The sequence below is a fragment of the Ochotona princeps genome, chromosome 25 (genome assembly GCF_030435755.1).
Source record: "Ochotona princeps isolate mOchPri1 chromosome 25, mOchPri1.hap1, whole genome shotgun sequence".
NCBI classification, from domain to species: domain Eukaryota; kingdom Metazoa; phylum Chordata; class Mammalia; order Lagomorpha; family Ochotonidae; genus Ochotona; species Ochotona princeps.
Window position 1 is genome coordinate 9,818,785 of NC_080856.1, and position 26,692 is coordinate 9,845,476.

At 42.0% G+C, this 26,692-nt stretch overlaps 1 protein-coding gene across 2 annotated transcripts in view; it reads left to right on the forward strand.

The window, feature by feature from the left end:
• Positions 1-26,692, forward strand: part of CTTNBP2 (cortactin binding protein 2) — a 137,129-nt gene that overhangs the window by 44,897 nt on the left and 65,540 nt on the right. For both annotated transcript variants that reach the window (XM_004592479.3, XM_058654941.1), the window contains exon 3: positions 19,958-20,182. In XM_004592479.3, coding sequence (XP_004592536.2) covers positions 19,958-20,182 — 225 coding nt within the window. The remainder of the gene's footprint in view (positions 1-19,957; positions 20,183-26,692) is intronic.

The following is a 26,692-nucleotide window of genomic DNA, read 5'->3' on the forward strand; positions in this document are numbered from 1 at the left end:
ATAGGGGAAAATAATGCGAAATTTCCGTTAAACATTCGGCATTTTTCTTATTATAACCAGAAAAGGTTGTCATAAAAATTTGTTGAAACTGGTTTCATTTTTTAAAAAAATTACACAAAAAGAAATCACATAGAGAAAGAGAGAATGAAGAAGAGAGGGAAAGAACAAACAAATGAACGAGAGCGCACGTGACTGCATGAGAGTTCCCATCTGCTGGTTTCTCTTCCGAGTGCCCACAGTATCTGCAGCTAGGCTGAGCGGACGTTGGGCACAGAGGTTCTCACGTGAGTGACAGGAACCTGAACTGTCATCTGTGCTCCCTAGGTTCTACCTTAGAAGGAGGCTGAAGTCAGGAGCCAGAGCAGTACGTGATCCCTAACACTTTACAGTGGGGATGTGGGTCTTAACTGATGGGCCGCTTGGTCACCCCCAAAGCCAGTTGTGAAAATAACTTGGGAAAATCTTGTAGAGGTGAAAATATTTTGCTTTGTGGGCTCTTGAGTTCCCTATACTTGAGATGAGCAAGCTCAGCTTACAGTGAGTTGGGCAACGTGACCAGAGTCCTGCACTGAACAGGAAGTAAAACCAGGGCTGGGCTGTGGATTCTTAACACTCTTCAGTCTCCTGAAATCAAACTTTTCACCTTAAAGCATTCCCCACATACCCATGAGGGCACAATCTAAGAACCCTAAAACTGCATAGTAGTGAACCCTATGTATGTTTTCCCCTATGTGTGAATATCACATGATGACGTTAACAGCAATAATAATGAGATGAAACAATTAGGACAGTATGCAAGAGAATCTTTATGAAGTTAATGGAAATGTACATTAGGAGAAAAATCATGCAAAAATGTTTTGAAACAAAATAAACTTTTAAATAGGTAGCGAGACAGAGTCAGGTATTCAGACCACTTGGTTATTGCCTGAATGCCCACAGTATCTGGGGCTGGGGCAGCAAAAGCCAGGTGCTTGGAGCCTAATTTGGGTGTTGGTGACAGGGACCTAAGTAGTTGAGTCATCACCGGTGCCTGCTAGAGATCACATTAGCAGGAAATTAGAATTGAAAGCAAAGTCAGGACCCCTAGATGAGAGTGTACCAGGCAATGTCTTCATTATGGTCCCAAATTTAGGTCTATTTTCATTTGAGATGTACATGTATTATAATGAAAATTGAGTTCATTTCTGGAACTTTAATATTTTCAGGTCACAACTGAGCAATGACAATGGAAACCATGAAAAGTGAAACCACAAATAAGGCAGGAGTTACTATTCTATTTCTTCCTTACACAGAAATGGCCTTTTTATTAAATTAACCATGTGGTTGAAATGCTCACAAGAATGCATGAACAAGGTTTCAATGCCTGGATTAAAATGAATAATTTATTATACTAAATATAGCAATTTGCTGCAATATAAATATGTTGGTTTTTCTATTTGCTGTGATTCCATTAGTTGCTACCAAGAGATTTTTACTGAACTGGACACATCCTTTGGGCAGGTATGTAGTTGTAGCAAGTCTTGAGGATAATTCCTGGATAGTCTTTATTAATTGTGTGACTTTAAGAATTGTTTTTGTGTGTGAAACCTTAGTTTAACACTGGACTAGGATTCAAGGAGGTTGTTGCAGGGAATTCTCACTGGCACAGCCAGCACTTACCCGGCACTTCTGGTCTTCCAGATGAGGAGAGGGAGTGGGAGAAGCACTCTGTGAAAAGGATTATAAACTGTGGTGAGATTTTTGTACTGAGAGAAGAATTAAGTTCCTACTTCAAAGGGTGGCTAGGGAAGGCCTTAGGTTGATCATTAACGGTTCCCTGGAACATGACCATGAACCTGTGTACATTAGAGTCTAGAAGATTTTTTAAAAAGCTCTCATTTGGGAAAGTCTTAATCATTATTTAAAAAAAAATGGAAGAGATCTTGAACTCTAACTAATAAAGCAGTTATTGTCCTAGCAGTTATGTAAATGCATAGTCTTAAAATGTTCTATCAGAAACATCCCAGAAAACCATAGTAAATCTTAGTCTGGTGCATGTTTCTGTCAGTCTTTTTCTTCATTCCCTTAATTTATTTGAGGTGTTTGGAAGACTGAGGAAGGAAAGGAGCACAGAGAGAATGCTGCCGTCTGAATGTTCGCAGTAGCCAGGGTTGGGCCAGTGTTGGGACAGGGATTAAGAGCTCAATCGGGGTCTCCCATATGGGTGGCAAGGTGCCAAGTACTTGTGCCATTATCCCCTGCTTCCCTGGGTGTGTATCAGCAGGAAGCTGGAGTTGGAAGCAGAGCCAGGACTCCAGCCCAGGTACTCTGGTGTGAGTTGCATGCATCCTAAGTAGCATCTTGTTTGTTCTATCAAATGTCTACTCTTTTTTCAGTGTTTCACATGTTACTGTGGTCATGAACACCTGTTGTAAAGGCAAAATCAAAAGTGATATTGGTTGCTCCCTCAAATAAAATAATAGTTTGGAGAATCTCTGCCTCAAAATTTCCAAGCTGGATCACTTGTTAAATAGCCAATTGTTCGTAAAAATGACTGAATTTGTGTCTATAAATCTTGTGACTATCTAGATACTCTTTCACTCTTTCAACTAGCTTCCAGCTGTTGCGGCCACTTGGGAAGCGAATCAGCAGACAAAAGATCCTCTTCTCTGTCTCCCCTGCTGTCTGTATATCTGACTTTCCAATAAAAATAAGCTAAAATATTTTTAAGATTTATGTAATTCAAAAATGATAGGATTAAGTGTGGCTCTTAGGTACGGCTAGACCCAGGGGTTCAAATGCTGTTGATCCTTCCCACTGTTCCTTCTCCCCGTGATTTTCTTCAGGCAAACAAATACGATCCTCGGTTCTCTGAAACATCCAACACGGTAGCACTGGATGGGATAGTGGGCTTTGTAGAAGAGTAAGAGATTTAACACTTTTAGTCTGTAATCCTAAAGATCACCCTCTTCAGCTTTAATCATGATTAATGTTTAAATCATGACATGATTAAAACATTAGTTGTCATGCTTCATTTGCTAATCTGATGACTTGACATTAGAACTTGAAGTAGCACGAGACCATGGAAACAGAAGTCTTTCTAACCAATCCTCTGGCTTGGTCTAGGTATGGACAGTGTGTAGGTGGGATCTCACCTATATGCCAGTCACAGAGCGGGACGTTGCATGGTGCCAGCAACCTGCATCTGCAGTCTTGTGTTAATGTTTGCAGTGTATCATGTGGGACTCCTGGGACTTAAGTGTTATCCACTCTACACGTAAGAAAATGAAACTTAGACCTTCAAGTGCTGGTGTTCCAAATGGGTGCTGGTTCATGTCCTGGCTGCTTCCTGGCTTAATGGCTTGGGAAAGCAGTAGAGAATGACCCAAGTACTCTGGACCCTGCACATATGACCAGGGGTGGGAGTGTAGGGGAGGTGGGGATGGTCCTGGCTTCAGATTGGTTCCGCCCTGGCCATTATTTATGGTCATTTGGGGGGTGAACCAGTGGATGGAAGAAAGATTTCTCTGTGAATCTACCTTTCCAATATAAATAAAACAAATATTAAAAAACAAAATGTGCTCGCTTTGGCAGCACATATAATTAAAAAATAAAGAAAATGAGGCTTATAGTGGTTCGCAACTAGGCAAAGGCCACTGAGCTAGGACACTTACAGCAAAATTTAAATGCAGGTCAATGAAAAACAGTCTGCATTCTGGACTTAATCATGTGGCTCCATGTCTGTAACCTCCCGTCTGTTTCCAAATGCTGAGCCAGATCCTGCAGTTTCAAGTGACAGGAGTGTGTGAATTCATATGCATATCTCTCAAGTGGGCGAGACTCACCAGTGGCCCACTGTGTTGACCCTGTAGCTCAGAGTGGGCCTTTCCTGTAAACACTTTCAGAATGCAATTGTAGTCAGCCCCTTTGGGAGGCTTGCTGTTCAGAGCATCCGTCCTTCTATGGCACTTGGCCTGCTTGGGTTTAGAACTCCACCCCAGGATGTGAGCTGTGTAAGCTATTTTTCCTTTTATTGATGCTGGCAATCATCTGAAGGAAACATAAAAATTGGGACTCTTTTGTATACCTTTGAGTCATTCCCAAGAGGCACCTCTAAGTGCATAAAATCTGCAGCTTTCTTACTCACATAAAAGTTATTATCTGAAAAATTCACAAACAGAAAGATCTTACATCTGTTGGGTTATATAGTGGATACTATGCTTAGGGCTGAGACAGGTCAAAGCCAGGAGTTATGAATCCTACCTGGGTCTCCCATGTGACAGTGGTATGGGCCCATGATCTTGGATCATTTTCTGCTTTTCCAGGTCATTAGCAGAGAGTTGCATTGGAAGTGGAGTAGCCAGGACACAAACTGGTGACAAGGCTGCACTCAGTGGCATTACCTACTGTGCCATAATGCTGGTCCCTTAATTTTGTATTTGAATAGCAGAGAGAGATAGAGACAGACTACGACAGAGTTGAAAGCTGTCATTCACTGGTTTGCTCTCCATATGCCTGCAAGAGCTAGGACTGGGGCAGGCCAGGGCTAGAAACACAGAACACACTCCATGTCTGCGGCAGGGTGTTATGATCCAAGTATTTAGTCTTCACCTGTTGCCTACCAGTACCCATGTTTTCAGGAAGCTGGGATTGGGGAGCAGAGCTAGGCCTTGACCCAGGCCCACTAATGTGGTATATAAGAGTTGCAAGTGGTACTTTTACAGCTTTACCAAATGCCTACTTCCTCATCACTTCTGGAAGGTTTTCAGTTTGAAAGATTTGAATGAGATTTGTTGAAGTGTGATATTGGAAATTCTTACTCTGTGCTTTAAAAATTAATGTTTATGTTTTTCAGATTTTTTTATTTGAAAGAGTTACAAAGATAAGTAGAGAGAGAGAAGATATCTCTAGAGACAGATAAAGGGATATCTTCCATCCCATAGTGCCCTCCCCAAATGACTACAATGGCTGAAGTTCCAAAGCCAGGAGCTTCTGTTGAGTCTCCCACATGAATGTAGGTGCCCAGAGAGTTGAGCTGTCCTTTGCTTCCCAAGTCCGTAAGCAGGGAGATGGATTGGAAGGCAAGCAGTGGAGACCCAAACCAGCACCCATACGCAATGCCAGCACTGCAGGTCAATGAGTAGCCTACTATGCCACTGTACTGGTCCAGTAACGTTTATTTTAAAATGTTACATTTATTAGACTACTTTTCAGATTTCTGGCATAGGTGTTCTTTTCCTCAAATTGTGCACTTACTGAGAGCTCTAACAATTTGACATAAATCTTCTTTCATGGGGACGTAAAGGCCATTTTGTATAGATCTGTTTTAAGTCATTTCTAAACTATAACAGACTGTAGAAGAGTCTTCAGGGAAATTAAAGGAGAATTGACATATCAGTTCAGAATCAGATTGGCTTCTGTTTTTTGGAAGTATGGTATTGAATTCTAAAATTATATCTCATCCCTGTGTCAAATGTACAAGTATACAACACAATATATTCTCTTTAAGTTTACTTGAAATGTAGAACAACAGACCAGGAGGGTTTGGAATTTAGAGGGAGAGGCAAAGAGCTCTGTCTTCCACTGGCTGGTTGATTTCTCCAAGGGCTACCCTGGCCAGGAGGGACCAGGCCAACAGCAACAGCCTTCTACTCCATATGGATAGTGGTGACCCGGGAACTCAGGCCACCTTCTTCTGCTTTCCCAAGTACGTTGGATCAGAAGTGGAGCAACTAGGACTCAAGCTAGCACTCTGATATGGCATGCTGGCATTGCAAACCATGGCCTCATATGCTGGGCCACAGTATAAACCCATTGAAAATGTATTCTGAAATCAGCAGTTAGCTGAGCCACCATCACGATGTTATCTTTATTTTTTGGATACTTTAAATTGTTGTGAGGAAGCTGTATCTTCAGTTGTTATTGGCTACCTTCTCCCCACCGCTACACACACACACCTTTCTATATGAGGACATTTTAACCCAAAAGCTCTGTTTCAAAGCAACAAGACAAATTTCTCAAAATAATTCATAAAGCACGCATTGTGTATACTGTGTACTAGGCTGAGTGTTCATGATAAATGTGTGTATGGCCTCATGTCTAACTTCCAGCTGATAGCTCAGCCCTGGAAGACAAAGAAAGGAGTGACATGGAAAAAAATCAGCTGCGTGTTGGGACTGTGCAAATGTTGGCAAGGTGTAGCACTAAGAGAAGGTGCTCAGCATTGCTGTGTGCAGGAAAACCTCTGACTCTGGCATGATGGATGCCATTTGCCAGCTGTGCAAACAAAGCCAGGGAATATGAAATGAATTCAAGTCCCTGCATACAGTTTTGTGAATTAAAGTTGCTTTAAAACTTGTGGAGTTTATTTTAAGACAGGTAAGACAGGTAGAGAAGGAAGCGAGTGTCACAAGCAAAGACGTGTTCATACTTAGGGGGCCCAGAAACAGGCACGGCACATTCCAAGGACCACATGGAGAGCAACTGGGTGCAGTCAGGAGACAGACGAAGCAAAGTGCCAAGCTTGGGCTGCAGTCCGTATTATGGTGACCACGGGAAGAAGCTGTACTGCCGAGTAAACAGTTAGAGATACAAGCAATGGCAGAAAGTCCAGCATCCTATTGTCAAGATATATTTATCAGTTTCGTTGGGAGTCTATCTTTGATTCAAGAGTGGATGTTGAGTGCAATGTATCTTCACTTCTCAATATGATGGTCTATTATACAGTGCCTCTAAGTGACTGAGAATAAACTCATTTGAATAATTTCAGCAGTCCCTTTGGGCTTAGGACTTGCCCATGATTGTTAGACCCCTAGTCCTGGATGGAGAAGAGAGTTTGAAGAGGGAGACAGATAAAGGGAGTCTGTGGGAGGGAATGGGCTGCTGTCTGCTGGCTTTGCAGTGGAAATCTCTTGCTGGTCAGAGCAACCTCCTATGCCAGTACCTCACACATACAGAGAGAAGAAAGTAAAGTGAGCACAGAGCTTAGAAGGTGAGAAGAATGTGAGTGTGTGGAAAATGAGCATGAAGAAGGATAGTTTGGGCTCTGTTAAGTCTTTTTTTTTTTTTAATTATTTATTATTTAACTTCAGTAATTACATTGTATTATGTGACACAGTTACATAGATACTTGGGTTCTCCCCACCCCTCCCCAAACCCTCCCACCATGGTGGATTCCTCCACCTTGCTGCATAACCACAGCTCAAGTTCAGTTGAGATTTCCCCATTGCAAGCGTATACCAAACATAGAGTCCAGCATCTTATTGTCCCGTCAAGTTCAACGGCTTCTTAGGTATACCCTCTCTGGTCTGATGACAGAGCCAGCAGAGTATCATCCCAGTCAATTGAAAGCTCCAACATACCATCAGCAAAAATTTACATCATTATGGAATTAATTGGCATAGTAATGAGTAACCAATATGTTAAAAGTAAATGCGGGTTCCCAGCCACCTTCTGTGACCACCTCACCTATACTTCAATTTTAGTTTATACACAACAGGGCTCTGTTAAGTCTTATGGAGTTCTGGACAGAAGCATAGTAATCCCTTAGACCTGTATTGTGGAGCAGTGGCTCTTATCAGTAGAGGGGAGGATTGGTTGAAGTTCATCATGTTGAAATTGAGACCAAACCAAACCAGCCTGTTGCAGGTGTTAGAGTGAAAGATAACAAGGGACTCAAGTGACACTGTGGTGGTTGGCACAGAGTGGGGGTGGGGGTGAGCATCATAAATGTCCTGGTGGGAAGGACAGGGGAAAATCGGTGTGTTCATTGGAACTGTAGTTACCTTGGCCCCTAAGGTGAGTCTGTGGGCCTTACATATGTTTAACATATTCTTGAAAATGAACTGTTGTCTGCTTCAGAGAGAGCACAGTGGCAGATCTTATTGGATGAAGAAATACTGGTTGAAAAGAGGAGATGATCTGAAAAGGCATTTTGAGCCTATGCTATGCAGAGAAACATGGCCAGAGGGTAGGGCATGGACTGGGGACAAAAGACAGAAAATGCTGCGGGTTCAAGAAATGCTGATGCACCATGCTGTAGGTAGGGAGGGATAGTTCTGTTGGAGCTCTGGTTCTTCTGGAATCCATGAGATTAAGGGTTTCCTGAATGGTGATCAATTCCCAGTAAATAGGGACACACAGGTCTTGCATACGTGATTTTTATGCTTTACCTGTTTGTGTTGTAGGTGAAATGGCCAATGAATACTTCATCTGTCCTTAGAATAATGTTTTTCCCTGAGTTTCATTGACTTTGAAAATAAATTTGTATGTGGAAACATCGTTGATGTTTTCCTAACCAATAAGATTTTTTTATTGGGTTATGACTGGGGAACAGAAATATTCTTTATTTTTTTTTTTTCAATTAATTCAGACAGAGGGGTGTTTTTTCCTGTAAGGAGCAGGTGTCTTCCAGGGCAATTGGCCTGGCCAGAGTGGTGTTTGTCTCACAGTGTAGGCCGTTGTAATGAAGGAAGGGCCTCAGACCTGCATTGTACAACCATCAGCTCTTCAGTGACTTGAATGCCTCCCTGGGTCCCTCCTCCCTCCTCCCTCCAGTTCTGAGGACAGCAATATTCCAGGAGGCTGTGTGGTTGAATTTTCTAATTCTTCACTTTTTGGAAAATATTTATTTCATTTACTTGAAAGGCAGGGAGATAGATGGTGGTGAGGAGAGAGATCTTTTCATCCACTGGTTGTCTCCCCACATGCCCACAAGAGCCAGGCTATGTGCCAAGACAAAGCCAGGGGCCCAGAACTCTGCGTGTCTCACAGAAATAGCAAGAACCAAAGCACTTGCGCCATCATCTGCTGCCACCAAGATGCAATAGCACAAAGCAGGATTGAAAGTGGAGTAGCTGGGAGTCAAACCTATACTCTGGAACAAGATGGAGGTATCAGTTGGCAGCTTAACTTGCTACACCACAACACCACACACTGCTCATTCTTTCATTTCCAGATCATTTCTAGTGTAGGAAGAGTTGAGGGTGAAGGAATAGAAATATTGAGTGTATTGGTGTGACCCACTAGGTCCCTGGTTGTTCACTAAGGCATGGGCTAACTGACTTCTCCATCTGGACTATGTTCTTAATGCATGAGAGTGTGAATGAATTTCTTAATCTTAGAAGATAGCCATGGAGCTCCTGCTGTTGGTTTTGGGATGCTAGTAAACAGAATTGTAGCAAAACCCTGTAACCAAGGTCCCCTTTTGAGATACATTTAGTTATCACCCTTTTGGACCTGACGGGAATTTCATTCTAACACTGAAAAACAGAAATTAAGACTGTTGCTGATATCAAATCAGCATCAAAAGCAAGTATCTTAGAGATGGGTAATTGAATATTTTTCCTTGTGGGACAGGCATTTATCCTCAGTTAGGATGAGTGTCTGGGCTCAATGCACAGCTCCACTTTCCACTCCAGCTTCCTGCTAATGTGCATCGTAGGATTCCCTTGCTTATACTGAGCTTTACCAGGTGACTGCTCTGTTGTTCATAATGTGTGTCTGGCATGGTGTGGGAATTGTTTCTAGAAATGCCAGGCAGAATTCTCAAGTACAGCTGCAAGCACCCAGATGCATGGTAGCCATATCTTAAAAACATACTCCACAGGCAAAGCAGGCTGTGCATTTGCTGACAAGCAGGTGTTAGTGCATGGGCATCTTCTGCATGCACAGCTGTCCAGAGTCAGCTCAGGCAGCTGCCAGCATGCCACACATGACACATATGTGTCATGTTGTTCAGTTAGAGTAATCTTTGCGAGAGTGTAGATTTTGTGACCAGGGGTGTGGGTGTGACTTCTGCTTGGGGCATTTGCTTGAGCAGAGAATCAATTAAATGGTACCCATGTCCTTTCCAGAGGACCAGTGAGATGGTTGGGTTGTGAGACTTTGTGTGTTCCAGGCTTTAGTTTGAACTGAGTTCTGTGACTGTACAGGCTTTTAGCTCATCTTAAGGCACAATTGGATGTCATTGAGCAGAACTGACGTGGGCGGGGACTGAAGACATTGATCCTGTCCTTACGAATTTGGTCATTTTTTTGCTATCTTAGGTTCTCCCAAAATATTAATGGGACACTAAGAGCATTACAGATGTCTTAAGTTACTGCTCCAGGGAGGAGGAGGTGGGAATGGCCAGGTCCCAAGCTCCTGGCTGCAGTTTCCAGCAACTGCTGCCATGTGCCACCTACGTGGCAGAGCCATGTCCTAGGCTGTGAGGTCTCCATGGCTTGCAGACTCATGAAGTTCTGCTTGCAGAAAGTGGGTGGCACAGCTCGGGGAAAAGAAAATGGATTCTTACATGAATAGACGTCTAAAATGCAGTTCAGATTTACTCTCTCCAGAAGTTGATCACAGGCAGTCATAAATCATGTGCAGGGCTCAGGAAATGATTCCCATTCGTCTTGGTCTGAACTCCACTGGGGAGACGCCACATGTGGCTGTTCCGTAATATGCAGCACATGTTCACAGCGTTTCATAACTTGCTCTGTGTTACAGGCTGTTGACCCTGCACTCCTCTTCCCATCTGCCCGTAAATGCCCACCACAGTAAGGCAGACAGTTGTAGATGTGGCTCAGTGCATTGTCAGCAAATTATGTCATGGGGAAAGCTGAGTAGAATCAGGCACAGCTGAGCATTTGCACCAACACCAGCAGGCCTGCAAATAGTCTTTTCAGTGTTGCCACTAACTTCAAACTATTCATATCACTACTAGACCTGCAGAACTATACACCAGACTTGACAGCTATGAAGTATTTGTCATTACCTTATCATTTGCATACGGTAGATTGAAGGAAAACAAAATTGCAAGACCTGAAATGGAGTCTTGCCTGATTCCTGCAGAGGACACCTGTTCTGGGGAGATCTGCCCTTGAAGGAGATCAGTTCTTTGCCTCACCACTTGGCCTTGATCCCTGTCACTTAAAGCAGCCAGGAATGTCTTGGCTATCGCTTGTACATTTGCCACCTGTCTTGCAGGCACATGTTTTGTCTATTGCCGCCACATGATGGAAGGATTCTGCTCCAGGGACCTGTTCTCTCTCGGGTAGGCCCTGTCTTCTCTGCTGGTATCTGGTTTTTGACCCACTCTGGGAGTCACAGGAGGTAGACATTCTCTCAAGGAACAGTTATGGGTGGTAAAATTACTGGCAGGGTTTGAATAAAGGCTGCTTTCAAACCGTCGACATTCCTTTTCCCTTGATTGTTTTTGATACGGAATGAGTCATCTTCAGCTGGTAGATGATGAGATTGTTAAGAACTGTTTATTTCTTCCAGACGCTCAGCCACTCCGGCAGTTGGTGAATTGTTTCTCAGTGGCCCAAGCTGGTTCTGCACAGGGAACCAGGATGGGGGATGTGGACGAAAGGGTATGCAACATTTAAGGGCAAAACTGCGTCTCTTCCATTCTCTTAGATGTCCTGGGGAGTGTTAATCTCAACCAAATCAACTGGAGCTATGAAAGAACCATATTTTAAAATTTTAAACACAATCCTCGCCCAGAGAAACTGTTATTTTAGCCCCACTATACAATACACTGTCTTTTGTCTCTCTGCTTGTCACTTACCATTGTGTGTTTGGGGGGGAGAGTGTTACAGTAACACAATGCTTCACACATTGCCATTTAAGCATTTCTCTATCAAGTCACAAAGAAGTGTTTCTTGAACTATCCTATAGATAAACCTGCATTATCCTGCAATATTATAACATTTGCAGGAAGATACCTTGAATTTTCTTGAATTTTTTTTGTTGATATATTTGCATATTTGTATGCTTATTTTAGACAAGCTACTTCTATAATGTGAGTTTTCTTTTATTATCCAGGTCATTTTGACTTACAACAAAAAAGTTCAGTAAAAGTCACAATTTTGGCAAATTTTACAATGGAAATATTTGTTGGAAAATTATGGCAATTCAGTATCTAGAAGCTTTAGAAAAACAAAGACTGATTTAGGACTTGAACACATGAATGGCTTTTACATATTAGTTATTTTAGGGTTACAAGAAATGTGTGTGCCTGGATTTATACTGAAGCTGAAAAGCGCATCTGTTAATGAGAGCTAAAGCAAGGCTTGCAAAGCTAAGTACACAACAATGTACCCTTTCACTCACTGTGACGCTTCAGAGTGTATCATTTGACTTACAGAATCAACCTCATACATTAAAGCATGGCCTTGACATAGGATTTTGTAATATTGTGTTCTAAATGTTTGCTTTTTGCCCCATAATTCTTTAAAAACAGTGTCTCAAAAGAATCCATGATTTATGTTTTCTCTCCCCGTGGTGTGTTTGACCCGTCTGCATGTCTGTGTTGGATGATGAGCTCATTCCCATCCACAGGCATGTTGATTCTATTTGACCTCATTAGTGGTGCTCCGTGGGCCTGCCAGGGATTGGTCTGCACACATTCTGGGCCTCTGGGCAAAAAGGACACTTAAGTACACAGGGCTTATCCCTTAAGGAATGTTGTGCAATTGTAAATCTATGGGCATAAACATGAAAGCAATTACCCAGCATACAAGACACTTGAACTTGTGCGCTGTGGAGGCTTTGGTTCTGACATCTGATGTCCTACTTCCCCTTTCTCTAATCCAACAACCTCGAGGACACACAATGGGGAAAAGTTGTATTAACATTAATAACTGGAAAGAACGTCACCATTGTTGTGATAGCTGCCATTTATTGCATGCATCCTATTGTCCAGGCGCTCAGCTGTCCTACAGTTTTATTTTTATTAATCTTCCAAAGTCACAACAAAAATCTGGGTTCCTTGGTTGTCTTTCTGTAGCTGGCAAAACTCAGGGAGGTTAAAGTAAGAAGCCCAAGTTTACATAGCATGGAAGTGACAGTTTATTCAAACTCACTGAACAGCTTTGGAAAATATCGACAAAGAAATATTTTTTTAAAAAGTCATTCATAATTCAGTCATCAAAAGGCTGGCACAGTAGCCTAGCGGCTGAAGTCCTTGCCTTGCACATTATGGGATCCCATATGGACACCAGCTTGTGTCCTGGCTGCCCCACTTCCCATCCAGAACTCTGCTTGTGGCTTGGGAAAGCAGTCAAGGTGGCCCAAAGCCTTGGGATCCAGCATCCATGTTGAGAGGTAGATACAAGGCTTCAAATATTCTGCTACCTATGTGTTTCATGACATTGTGGGTATAGGCAGTAGTACAGAATCCAGGATCTTGTTAAGATAGTCTTTAAATTGCTTTTTGGAAGTATATCCAAAGGTACTTCAAAATCTTATGGAACAAAGGAATAAAAAGTATGATTATTTTGGTATAAAACTTTCTTGAAATATGTGCCTATTCTCTTTCACAACAGGCATTTCCCACATAGCATAAAAATACTTTATCATTGTTTAAATGCCTTAGCTAAAAGTAATCTCTGAAGTGTCCAAGTGGTGTCTGGAGTATTTGTACCAATTTTATTGATTAATGAGGCTGAGTTTGCATTGCTGGTTTGGGGGAGGAACAGCATTTATCTTCTATTTTAATTCATTAAACATACTGTGAATTGAAGCCCTTGAGTATTTTTCATACTCACTTCTGTTTTGCACTCCAAAAACTGTCTCCACCTTGTCCTGGTAGACTCATTCCAGAGAGCCCCCTGTGGCTTTGAATCATTGACAACAATGACAACAGGTGCATTTAGCAGGTAGCAGATGGGGACAGGGTTTCTCTGCATCTTCTTGCAGGTAACGTTAGCTCCTGGGAGTGATTTTTTTTTTCTTAGGTGATCAGTGGTTTATGGAAAAGAATATCTAGAAACTTTCATTGTGAAATTTACACTTCAATGTTATAGTCAAATTGTTTAAATCTGATTAAATCATGCTAACAGATGGGCAGTAGTGGTAGAACACATAAAAAGCTATTTGAGGGCCCAGCGGTGTGGCCTAGCGGCTAAAGTCCTCGCCTTGAAAGCCCCGGGATCCCATATGGGTGCCGGTTCTAATCCCGGCAGCTCCACTTCCCATCCAGCTCCCTGCTGTGGCCTGGGAAAGCAGGAGAGGACGGCCCAATGCATTGGGACCCTGCACCCGCGTGGGAGACCCGGAAGAGGTTCCTGGTCCCGGCATCGGATCGGCGCAAACTGGCCCGTTGCGACTCACTTGGGGAGTCAAACATTGGACGGAAGATCTTCCTCTCTGTCTCTCTTCCTCTCTGTATATCCGGCTTTCCAATAATAATAAAATCTTTAAAAAAAAAAGCTATTTGAACAATGTTATAAAATAATACTTATTTCAGGAGCATTTTATAGTGCTATACAATATCATAATTTTTTCATGCTTGAAAATATAGGTTTCAGAGGTAGGTGTTTGGCACCATGGTTAAGTAGTTGTTTGGGATACTTTTATCTCAAACAGTATCTAGGTTCTAGTCCAGGATCTACTAAAAAATCCATCATCCTGCTACTGTGCACTCACAGATAGAAGGTGATGACCAAAGTATTTGGGTGTCTGCCACACAAGAGACCCAGGTTGAATTCTCAGTTTGTGCCTAATCAAGCTCTGGGGTTGTGGGCATTCAGAAAGTAAACCTATAAATGGAAGATGTCTCTCTGTCTCTCTCTCCCTCTGCATTTAATCTAATATTTTTAATGGTTGTATTCTTGGCTTCTTGTTACAGCAAAATGAATCTAAAGCACTGAACAGTAAATAATAAGACCACAATAAGTCATCCTTTGTTAGTTTTTAAGTAATTGTTATAGGATCATTCTAACTTTTCATGAGATAAAATTATTTCTACTATAAGCATTGAAATTGACTGGTGATGTTTAATAACATCTCCATTGTGACATATAATGCATATTTTAGTTTGTTTTTGTAAAGGCTTTGTACACTATAGATAAATTGGATATTTTATGGATCCTTTTTATTCTTACTAATTATGTCTGGACTAGCTCAGTTTTGGGATAGGGAGAACAGGAGTTGGTACTGAAAAGAGGGAGTATTCCAGAGGGAGTTGCTTGGTTGCAAGATAGGAAGCTTCCTTAAGCAGCCATATGGTAGATGAAGACATGGGGGAGAAGGGTGTTCACCATGAGCATGGCAATGGTGAAAGGCTTTCAGCAAGATTTGGGATATTCTCTTCCATGCCTTTGGCACACAGCTGGCTCCATTTTCTACAGTCCGCCTTAGGGGTACAGAAAAACAATTACTTCAAAGGATGCTCAATCTTGGAAAACCATTCCCTCCCTACCTGCTGTGTTCCTTCTAAAGCCTGTCACCTATCTTGAGGTTGGAGAATTGAGTTACTCCTAGAATTGGAACTGGAATTAGAATTAATTACCCTCATGAGGCCAATAGGTGTTGTAGCCCTGCCCAGCCTGGTCTGATCCAATCCTAGCTCTCACACTCTCCAGTGGGAGTGGTAGTCGAGCAGAGGAGGCCTCCACATCCCCTGTGCCAGCCTCGCTCCCTCCCTACTCTGGATCTCAACATGTGCTGACTGAGTGCTGGATCGGGAGGAAAGTCAGGCTGGGTTGACTGTTCCTATTGGTGTATGCATAAGTCAGAGTGAGCGAGGGTTGGTTGAGCTTTGCCCCAGCATCGGCTGGTAGATACTGGCATAGAGGCAAGTTTTGTCAAGTTAAACTGCAGAACCACCTGGAGAGTGCAAGATCCAGGAGTGGGAGTAGGCCCAGCAGAGAAACAGTGGGCAGCTTCCTCTTGGGTTGCCACTCTGACTGGTGAGCATGGGACAGACATGAATAGACAGAGTAGCACCAGCCAGCAGGTGTGTGGGCTGGATAGTGGGGCTGGTTAGGTTGAACTAGGCCTCAGTGCCCATTGACATGTATGAAAGCTGAATGGGATGTGGAACAGGTTGGACCAGTCTGCTGTACATACTAACAAGCATGGGAAGAGGGTGGGTCTGGTGGGGGTTATTGCGGGTCACTCCAACTGGGTTGTAGCTCCCACTAGTGTCCATGAGGGCTGAGTGTTTGGTGGGCAACGCCCATTGGTTTTTGTAAAAGACAGGGAAGGAGGCAGAACTGAGCCAGCAATTGCAATCAGCAGCATGTGCATAAGCTGACTGGGGCAACGGACTGTGCCAGACCCTGTACTGGCAAATACACACAAGAATTAGGTCTGGGATTACCTCAGATGAAGTTTCCATGGGGATCCTCCCAACTGAATTGTTGGACTCAGAACTCCAACCATGGAGAGAATTGTAGGTTCCGTGGTCTGACCATGGAGTGCATGTGTCAGGGCTGGGCCTCCTCAGTGGCTTAGATGGAACAGTAGACAGCATATCCAGGTACACATGGAGGATATGACAGTGCATTGGAGCCTGCAGAGGATACCTGGTACCACAACAGAGGATGGAGGACAGAACAAATCGTTTAACTATCCCAGCCAAGCATTGACAGTGAATAACTGGGCAAATGGAGAGTCTAAGGTGGACTATGTCAACCAGTGGATTCTGGAGAAATTTCATCATGCTTGGAGTGGTAATATTGGCAATAATTCAGAACTGTTGAACAATTGAAACCTCATGAGCAGGACCTTCAGAGCATGCCCCACATCGGGCACCCTGGGGGTGGTGTTGGATGGCTGCCCTCCATCCCAGGGTACAGAAGCATTTGAGAGGCTGGGTGTGGCTTCTCTGCTTATCTACGCCTTCGTCCAGATACAGGAAGGAAAAAAGAGAATGTGGAAATGGTGATCTCACCCACCTTCCTGTAGCCCTTGACCCTAATCACCTTAATCAACTATGTAAACATCACCAAAAATAAAAAATAATTTTAAAAAATAGTTTTCAGATATAAAAACATAGTTACCCTTGCTTCTGTCATACACACTGGGCAAACTGGTCAATAGCCATCATTTTCTCTGGGTTTAACCTTGCAAAGATTTCTAATATTGGCTTAATGCCTAATCCAAGTTCCAGACATGACTGTTCCCTGGCCAGGAGACTTTGCTTCTTACAACAGGGAAACAGTTTTTTGTTTTTGTTTTTTTGTTTGTTTTGTCTTCAGGAGGCTATGGATTACATAATTCTGTTTTTCAAGACCAATAGGCACTACCTTTATCCATTCAGCAAGAATGAATCACGCATGTGTTGTATATCCTGTTGTGGGTTGCAAGTATGTCACTTAAGTAAAAAATGTTCCCACTTGCAAGGTGCTCAAAGAAAAATGTTCAGGGGGGATGATGTAGCTCAACTAATCTCAGTAGCTGTACTCTTCCTGTAAGTTGGAGATTACAAACTCTCTTGCTGACCAAACCAGATTTGCCATCTGTATTTTGACTGGTTAAGTATGATAACGTTTTTTTCTTTTAAAAAAATGAATGCCTTTTATTAGAACATAACAACTCAATTGATTTACAAAAAACTCGGCTGTTCCTCATTGGCCAAGAGCATGCGCAATGTAAACAAGTTTGCATTTGGGGAAGTAAATCGGTAGATGAGAACTCTATCTTCCTCTGGAATTAAAAAAATAAAATAAACAAGGTTGCATACTCCCTTCGCAGGTGGTTGATGTCAGCCAATAGCATAAGAGTGAGCTGCAGAAAGGAAGTTCCCATACCACTGACTTGTGAGATGGATCTTCTGATAACCAAATCAAGACTCCTTTATGTAACCTGAAGTGTCTCTAGAACTTCTATGAAGTAAAAGTGATCAAAAAAGAAAACAAAAACAAACAATAACAGCAGCAAAAAAAAAAACATAGAGCCACCCAAGTTTTTTTTGTTGTTGTCCCCAGGCCTGGGAGGAAAATTCAGTTGAATAAATATAAAGGAGAAAGTTAAGTGCAAATTGAAATTGTGTGTATCAAGTGGAACTTATTCAGTGTGATGTTTATGTAATTCAGTTTCAGGAAGCCAGAAACGTCAAGTGTTTTAACTTCCAAACTTTGTTGTCTTTTAAATTTCATATGATTTTCTGAAAGCTAGTTTATGTTGAGTGATGAAGCTGGACTTATTACAGGTTTTATTTCTTCATCTAATTTGGTAATGGGAAAGGTTGGAGTTTTCGTTTGTCGTAGCACTGGTGTTTATTGTTGGCTAACTGACGATGGTCTAAAAATAGTCAAGTTCAGTTGGTCAGTGTGGTTTGAAAGTAAAGAGCTATGTGCAAGATTTCCTTAGAAAATGTTTTTTAAATTTTGGACAGTTAAGCTTAACTTGTTGAATTCAGTTTTCTAATAGTGACATAGATTTTTTTTTCCTTGTGACTAGTCCCAGATAACCTGATATGTCGATATATTTCCAAAGTTTTTGTTACTATTTTCTAATGTATGCAAAGACTATTGTCTAATTATAGGACATTGAATTTGATGCCCAATACATGAGGAAAATTTTCACTGACAGACTGATATTTAGAGTAAATTGAGGTAACACTCATAGGATTCTATGAACAATATTTTAATAAACTTCAATATGAGGAAATAATTACATTTTCTGAAACTTCCTGAAGGCTTTTGTAGTTCACCAAGCTTTACAAAATGTGAATATTCTGAATTTTTTTTAAGATTTTATTTTTATTGGAAAGTCTGGTATACTAGGAAGAGAGAGAGAGACCTTCTGTCCGCCAATTCACCCCCTCAAGTGGCCGCAATGGCCAGAACTGAGCTGATCTGAAGCCAGGAGCCCGTAGCCTCTTCTGAATCTCCTACATGGGTACAGGATCCCAAGGCTTTGGGCCGTCCTTCAATGCTTCCCAAGGCCACAAGCAAGGAGCTGGATGGGAAGCAATTCGTGAACTGGTGCCTATATGGGATCCCGTCAGGTGCAAGGCGAGAACTTTAGCCACTAGGCTACCACACTAGGCCCTGAATATTGTGATTAAAAAAATTTCACAAATATTTTCTTTTTTGTAGTTTTTAAAAATTATTTCTTATGATATATAGTTCCATGGCACAGGTTTGACCCTCCCTCCCCCCACATCGATCTTCTACCATTTTCCATCCCCCACATCCTTCAATAACCACAAGTCCAGCATTCTGCTGTGTAAGTGTACCATGGCATTGTAAGTATAGCCCATGGTTTGTATTTTCAAGGTATATTAAACAGTTTCTTTGGTAGTTCTCTTTTTATTTCGGAATAGGGATGCATGCTGCAGCAAATCTTCACTTCTTGGTATGTCAGTCTCCATTATGCAATTCATTTATGAAAGTTCATGCATCTACATCATTGCACTGTTACTCTGCCATTAAAAAGAATGAAATTCTACCATTTGCTACAGAATGGTCCAGAACTAGAGACCTTTACACTCAGTGAAAGAAGTCCATCCCCAAGAATAAATGTCATATGTTCTCTGACATAAGGCAACCTCCATGGAAAATACAGAAAGTATTTTCTTTACTAAAAATCCTTGTAATTTTTTGCTCTGAAAACTTGTAGATTTATTATTGAGTTGTCACTAAGTTATTTTCTTGCATTTCTCATTTTATATACTCATCAGAAATCTAAGACCACATCTAAATTTCAGATCCTGAAGGGTAGAGTATCATGGGGAAAAGGCACGTTTGCATCCCGTGTAATGTGAAGGGCAGTGTTCTTAGGAGAATTTCACAGCCTACTACTTTTGCAGCATGCCAGGGAATTTGGGATTCAGGGAGCCTTTTCTCTTGTGAAGGTCACTTAGAAAAACAATTTTGTAGACTGCCATATCCAGATGTGAAGATACAATGCAGTATACATCTCTACTTCCAAATCAAGGATGGACTCCTAATGAAAATGTTAAATGCGTCTTGACAATAGGGTACTGCACTGTCTTTCATTGTCCATGCCCAAAATGTCAGGCAACATTTAAATAGCAGAACGATGGACTTATGATGACTGCTTATGAAGGACTATCCTATTGTAATAGTATAGGGGAAATCAGTGGGGGGAGGGAGTTTGGGGAGGAGGTAGGGGAAATCCCAGAGCCTATGGGATTGTATCATAAAATAAAAACATTTAAAAAGAAAATCTTGTAACTGTCTTTCTATAAGTCTCTTTCATTCCTTAATACATTGCTTTAATTTCATTTCAGGTTCGTAGGAAGGAGGTATTTATCCAGGAAAGGTATGGAAGATTTAATCTCAACGACCCCTTCTTGGCACTCCAAAGAGACTATGAAGCAGGTGCTGGTGACAAAGACAAGAAGCCTGTCTGCACCAACCCCCTGTCCATCCTGGAAGCAGTCATGGCCCACTGCAGGAAAGTGCAGGAAAGGATGTCCACGCAGCTGGCTGCCGCTGAGAGCAGACAAAAGAAGGTACTGATACTTTGTTAGTGCCCCCAGACAGTGGAGAATGAAAAAAAAAAAAGATCCCTGAAGTTTTCTTATTCTTAAATATTTTGTTTTCCAAAAGGACTGGGATAAGTACTTATAAGTGCAAAATGTTAACAAGTTCTGGTGTTCTTTTTAAATGCAACAAAATACTTTGAACTAACTCAATGACACTAAACCATCAGGAAGTGTGCTGTAGAATTGAAATGTCTCATGATAGTTCCTTTAATGCTTTCTTTGCAATGTGGGGGCTTTCTTTTTTGAAGACCTTCTCTTCTGGCTGGGCCATCAGCATTGGAATCGGGTTTCTGATCCTTTGGGGCCGTAACCTGACTTACGTTACCCAGATTCTGTCTAAAATACTGCTTTGCAATTAGAAATAATCGGGCTGTTTCTCTGGCAAATCACACGCAGAGAGTGCAGTGAAAGTCTGCAGACTCCCAGTGTGTCATGCGAGGCCCTGGGTCGTGTCAGCCTCGCCTCTGGGCTGTGATGCCTGGGGCAGCTGTAGACCCGCAGCCTCCTGCTCACATGTGTTTCATTTAAACCGACCTCATTATTCCCCTCCTAACACCAACAGACACACGTTTCTTGCAGTTGGGTCGACGCCTTCCAAGAGGACTATGTTTGATTCAGACTGATTGCCATCAGCTACAAGGAGGGAGAGTTGTAAATTTTGTCCTTCCGTTATGTTGGCAGAATGATTAATTCTTTTACTACAAACACAGGGTATGAAGAGAGATGAATATGTTCTGGCGTGATTAGTAGTAAAAGTCACCATGACTAAAGCATTAATTAAATTATCTTTCTACTTGTCATTTTCAGAGAACTCTTTATATCTCACATTTAACCCTTGTTTGACTATTAACCAAAATGCACTGCACCACAAATGTTATCTAATTCATGTTGTTTTTCTTGGTATGTTTGCATTAACATATGTATGCCAGTGTCACAGTGCATTAGATAAAAAAGCAAACAGTTTTCTCAACATGTTATGTGATAGAAAATGAGAAGATTGGATATAAAACAGTCAAGATAGTGAAGGTCTTCCGTGAATGGGAAGTGAAATCAATCTGGTTATGGACTTAGCAAACTGGCTATGAAACCCTGCAGATAATGCCTGAGGTCTCTAGAAATTTCCAGAACTCAGAAACCACATTAACAAAAGCCAGTGTATTTCAGTCACTGTCATGAAAGCTTGTTTGTATTTCTTGCGTGGGACAACATTTCAATTAGCTTACTAATGGGTTTAGTGAGCTAGTTCATAATAAAGTATTTCCACGGAGTGTTATGCTGCATTACCAAGAATCAAGAAAATATTGCATTTTTACATAATATGTAAAATGCATACTTTCCTAAGTTTTACTTTGCTCCTGCATTTTATTTTTCATTTCCATGTAAGGGGACATACAGCTCATTTCAAGTTGAAGCAAAGATTTTGTTATCTAGCTTTTTTTAAAAAAATAAACTTACATTCTATTTCTGAATGACTGGATCATTTCCAACCTGGCTGGGAGTAAAAGGAAATTGTTTCTGTCCTATGGCTACTGAGGAGCTAATAGAACGTGAGCCAGTGGAGTGTCTGCCATTTGTGGCAGGAACAGGGGAGTCCTTTATGGCCAGACACATTGACTGTCTAGTTCAGTAAAGGGTCCTTCTGGCAAGGAGTGCTACCATTTGTCCTTAAAGAATGTTATTCCAATAGATTCTAGCACATAAGGAGAGTGACAGCTTTAGCTTGCACTCTGTATCCTCACTTACAAAGAAAATATTATATCAGCTGATAAAGTCAGAAGTTTCAAAGCCATCTTTTTCAGCAAACACTTACCCATCAGCCTTGGTCAGGAAGGGAAATATTTTAGCCAAATGGCTTCCATCCCCTTGTATATGGGACAGATTTCAGCTTTAGGAATCTAAAAACAGGAAACTGGGGCGGGGAGAGGGGGGAGGAGGCACTTTAAAATGAAGTCAGTTCTTTCAATCACTTGTGCTTTGGCACAAGTGTGGGAAAGCAAAGAGCCTCATGATGTACAATTCAAGCATTTATTATCTAACACTGAGCCATCTCTTTGGTAATGCTGAGACACTGGGCCTGCGCACTGCTGAGCTTGGCTTCTCCAGCAGGACAAGGGGCCCACAGCTCATTCATGCGTTGGCCCCTGCTGCGATGACTAATAGGAAGGCTAAATGTTGGGTAATTCAAGTGCCAGAGAAATTTGGGAGCGAATCAACTTGGCAACGGGGACTGAGCCTGTAAAACCACTTGGAATAATCAAAGGAGTAACCAAACTCAGCAACCTTGCCTCTGGTAATCTACTCCCTATTTTAAGATCGTCACCCAGGTTAGGATAATAATTTGCAGTGATTTTTTTTATCATTTAGTGGAGCTTCTATTTTGATTTATTTTTACACTAAGGAGGAAACCTACATATTCTCAAATGTTGTATTCAAGCTTACAAAGCATCATCTAGTAGTCCTGAACTAGGGAAGACCTATTGGCTTGAGAAGGGCCTTGAGAGCTCCAGACAAAGGGCATTTCTTTTCACCCATGGCGAAAACCAGGAATTTTCTTAGGGTTACAGCTGCTTCTAGGTGACAGGTTAGTGTCCTCAAGTCAGCTCTGTGACAGTGGTTTTCCTTTGGAAGGATTCTTACTTTCAAGCAAATGAAGCCTCCTTGTCAATTTAGGCAGAAATGTCACATTGATTGCTTCATAGAAATATGAACTGCTATACTGCATGGTTCCACATGGCCGGGAAAGCTCGGGGACCAGTTTTCCCCAGACAGTGCTGTCCACAGAGCTGGAGTGCAGCAGGTCACGTGTCTGCTGGTGAGAGCCTGATGCTGCAGCTCGCCCCTCAGCTGTGATGATGCCAGGCAGCACCAGGCCTGTGATTGGCCAAGCTTCATCTCCCCCACCTTCTTGCTGGCTGTGAAGCATATCAGGTCAGGTGGTAGGCATTAGGCGCAGCCTTTAAGCTACTGCTCGACATGCCCTCATTCCAAATCCGAGTGCTTGGCTCTGTGTTCTGGCCGCACTGTGGAGTCTAGCTTCCTGCCATGTACAGCCTGGAAGGCAGCAGAGCAGGGCTTAGGTACCTGGGACAAGTACTTGACTTCCCACATGGAGACCAAGATTGAATTCCTAGCTTCAGTTTGACCCAGCCCCAGCTGTCAGCTGCTTGGGAGGGAACCAGCAGATGAGAGACAGATCAGTCTGTCTCTCTGTCTTTCATGGAAATAAATTGATAAACAATTGATAAAATAATTGTAAATATGTAAAACACAAAATCAATAAAGTAACGATTTGGCTTCTACAGGGGAGAATCTTGAGGCAGAAAAATTATGCTCATACAGGAAACAGTTTCCAATGCTAGAAGGTTGAGAAAATTAGAAGTTTGACAGAAAAGAAGAAATTACTTGCTTTACTTACTTTATTTCATTTTTCTTCCTATTGTGAATAATTGTACATTATCCAGTCAATGGATTCCAGTGCTCTTTATTTCATTATATAGTATCTTATCAGTTAAATATCTTTTAAATTATTGTCCAGACTTCCAATTCAATAATACCATTGTACAGAATCATCTATATTAACATTTTTGGGGGGTCCAGCACAATGGCTCAATGGCTAAAATCTTCACCCTGAAAGCACCAGGATCCACTAACAGTGCCAGTTGGTGTCCCGGCAGCTCCACTTCCCATCCAGCTCCCTGCCTATAGCCTGGGAAAGCAGTCGAGGACAGCCCAAAGCCTTGGGGCCCTGCACCCACGTGGGAGACCCAGAAGAGGCTCCTGGCTCCTGGCTTTGGATTAACCTAGCTCTGGCTGTTGCAGCCACTTGGGGCAGTGAATCATCAGATGGAGGATCTTTCTCTCTGTCTCTCCTCTTTGTAAATCTGCCTTTCCAATAAAAATAAATCTTTTCTTTTTTTTTTTTTAAGACATTTTTAGGACGAGCATTTAGGGTTTCTTTTTTACATGGAAGAATATTTTCACTCGGTCTTGATTCTTTTTTGTGTAAAATTCACTATTACATTTTAAAATAGGTTTGGTTGCTGCCTATGCAGAGTGTGTAGGAAGGGACAGCTGGAGAGTGGGAGCTGTGCCTCCAAGCAGAGATTTCTAGAATTCTGTCAGCCTCATCCGTGTACATGGCTCTGCAGTGCTTGCCTGAACTCCACCGCCTCCTGCCTGGTAGTGCAGGCCCCGTGAGGTGATGGAGGAGAAACGGCACAGGAGTTCTTTTGGTTCCGTATTTGTTTCTGTTACATGCCTGTTTACCAGGACTGAGCAGGCGAGGTGGGTAGGGCTGACCAGATGTACAAGAAGATAAGGATGTGGCATGTGTTAGAAGATCCCAGCCAGCGATCAGGAATGCAGAGATAGGCTGTGATGTGTTCTGGCAAGCACCCACTCTGTGCGTTTTATACATGACACTCCTAGTCTTACAACTAATCGCCTGCCCGTCGCTGCTACGTTCCCACCTTCAACATCTTGCCTTTCAGTCTCGTTCTGTGAAACGTATCTGGTGCCTCTTCCTTCATGGCCTTTGGTACTGGGCCAGGCCAAAGCCACGAGGCTGGAGCTGCTTCCAGGTCTCCCACGTGGATGCAGGGACAAGCTTTTGCTGCTTTACAAGGTACATTAGTGGGAAGCTGGATTAAATGTAGAGCCGCTGGGCCTCAAATCATTGCCTATATGGGATGCCAGCACCACAGGCAGAGACTTAATATACTCCACAACACTGGCCCCAAGCTAGTTTTCTTAATTTGATTACTTCTAGATTGTAAAACCATTCCAATTTGCATGTCATGTTCTCCTGTACTTTATGCAAATTCCAAAAGTTGTGTGTTTCAAAGGAATGTGATTTTTGTTTTCATTTGTTGACTATGCTGGCATGAAGTTATTCATTGTTTAAATATTTGGTGGTTCTGTGCCAATATCTCTTTCATTCCTGCTCTTTATCTTGTGTGTTTTTCTCTGATTCCTTCATTAGTCTTCTAGATATTTAACACTGTGAGTCATTTTAGATGGGAAACACATTTTGGCTTTGTAAACTTCATTTGTCTCTTTGAGTTCATCAATGTATTACTACTCTTTGGATTCAATGTGCTTATCTTTTCAAAAAATATTTTTATTGAAAAGTCATATATACAGAGAGCAGAGACAGAGAAAGATCTTCCATCCACTGGTACACTCCATAGGTGGCCACAACAACCAGAACTGAGCTGACCCCGAACCAGGAGCTTCTTCTGGGTCTCCCATGCGAGTTCAGGGTCCCAAGGCTTTGGGCCATCCTTGACTGCTTTCCCAGGCCAAAAGCAGGAAGCTGGAAGGGAAATGGAGTAGCTGGGACACAAACCAGCACCCATATGAGATCACGTTGAATGCAAGGCAAGGACTTAAGCCACTAGGCTACTGCCCTGGGCCCTGTTTTACTTCTTAAAGCCGCAACTTTGGTTAATTTGAAGCAGTTCTCCTGATGGAAGCATGGAAGCTAAAGACTTCTCTATGTCTTCTGGATTTGCTTTGTTCAGATGTTTTGCTTTTGTAATTCTAGCAACTTGTATTTTTATTTCTATTGAGTCCCTAATGTATTCTAATCTCCATTATGATTTCCTCTTTGTACTATTTAGAAATATGTTTTCTTTTTGAATGTTCTTAATATCTTATTATGACTTCTTACTAATTCTCTTGTCAGATCATTCTGGTAGGATTTTTCTCAATGTGCTGGTGGTTTTTCAGCTTCGCGGGGATATCTGGAAAATATTATCTTCTGTCGTTGTGAGGTGTTCTCCGTGAATGTTGATTACAGCATGTAGTTCATATAGCACTTTTCAGAGCATTCTGAAACATTCTTAATGTTTACGTAATTTTTGGTTTTATTTTATATATATATATTTAAAAGTCCTATTATTTTGGGGAGAGCGGGCAGGTGGGGACAGAAAGAGATCTTTTCACCAACTCTTTCACTCACCAGTTGCCTACAGTGGTCACCACTGGACAGCCCCATGTAGATGGCAGGGGCCTAAGCATTTGGACTTACTTCTGCTTCTCTCCCCAAGCCATTACTAGGGAGCTAGATCAGTAGGGGACCAGCTGGCACCTGTATCTGCACCTGTCGCAGTTGTTTTACCTGCTGTGCCACCACACTGGCCCCTTGATTTAGACTTTTTCTATTTCTAAATGAAAAGGTTGCTGTTGTAACGATCCTGCTTCTTTTTCCATCTATCAGACTCTGTATAGCTTAGAGATAATAACCCAGCCCTAATTTACATTGTGGTTTCTCTTCCTTTGAAATCTGTCTTCCTTTCATTTCATGGGCCTGGCACAGTAGCCTTGTGGCTAAAGTCCTTGCCTTGCACGCGCCAGGATCCCATAAGGGCACTGGTTCTAATCTGGCTTTCCAATAAAAACAAAATGTTTAAAGATTATTTCATATTTTTTAATTTCAGCATTTATTAGTTTGCAACTAAGCAAAATTTCCTTTAT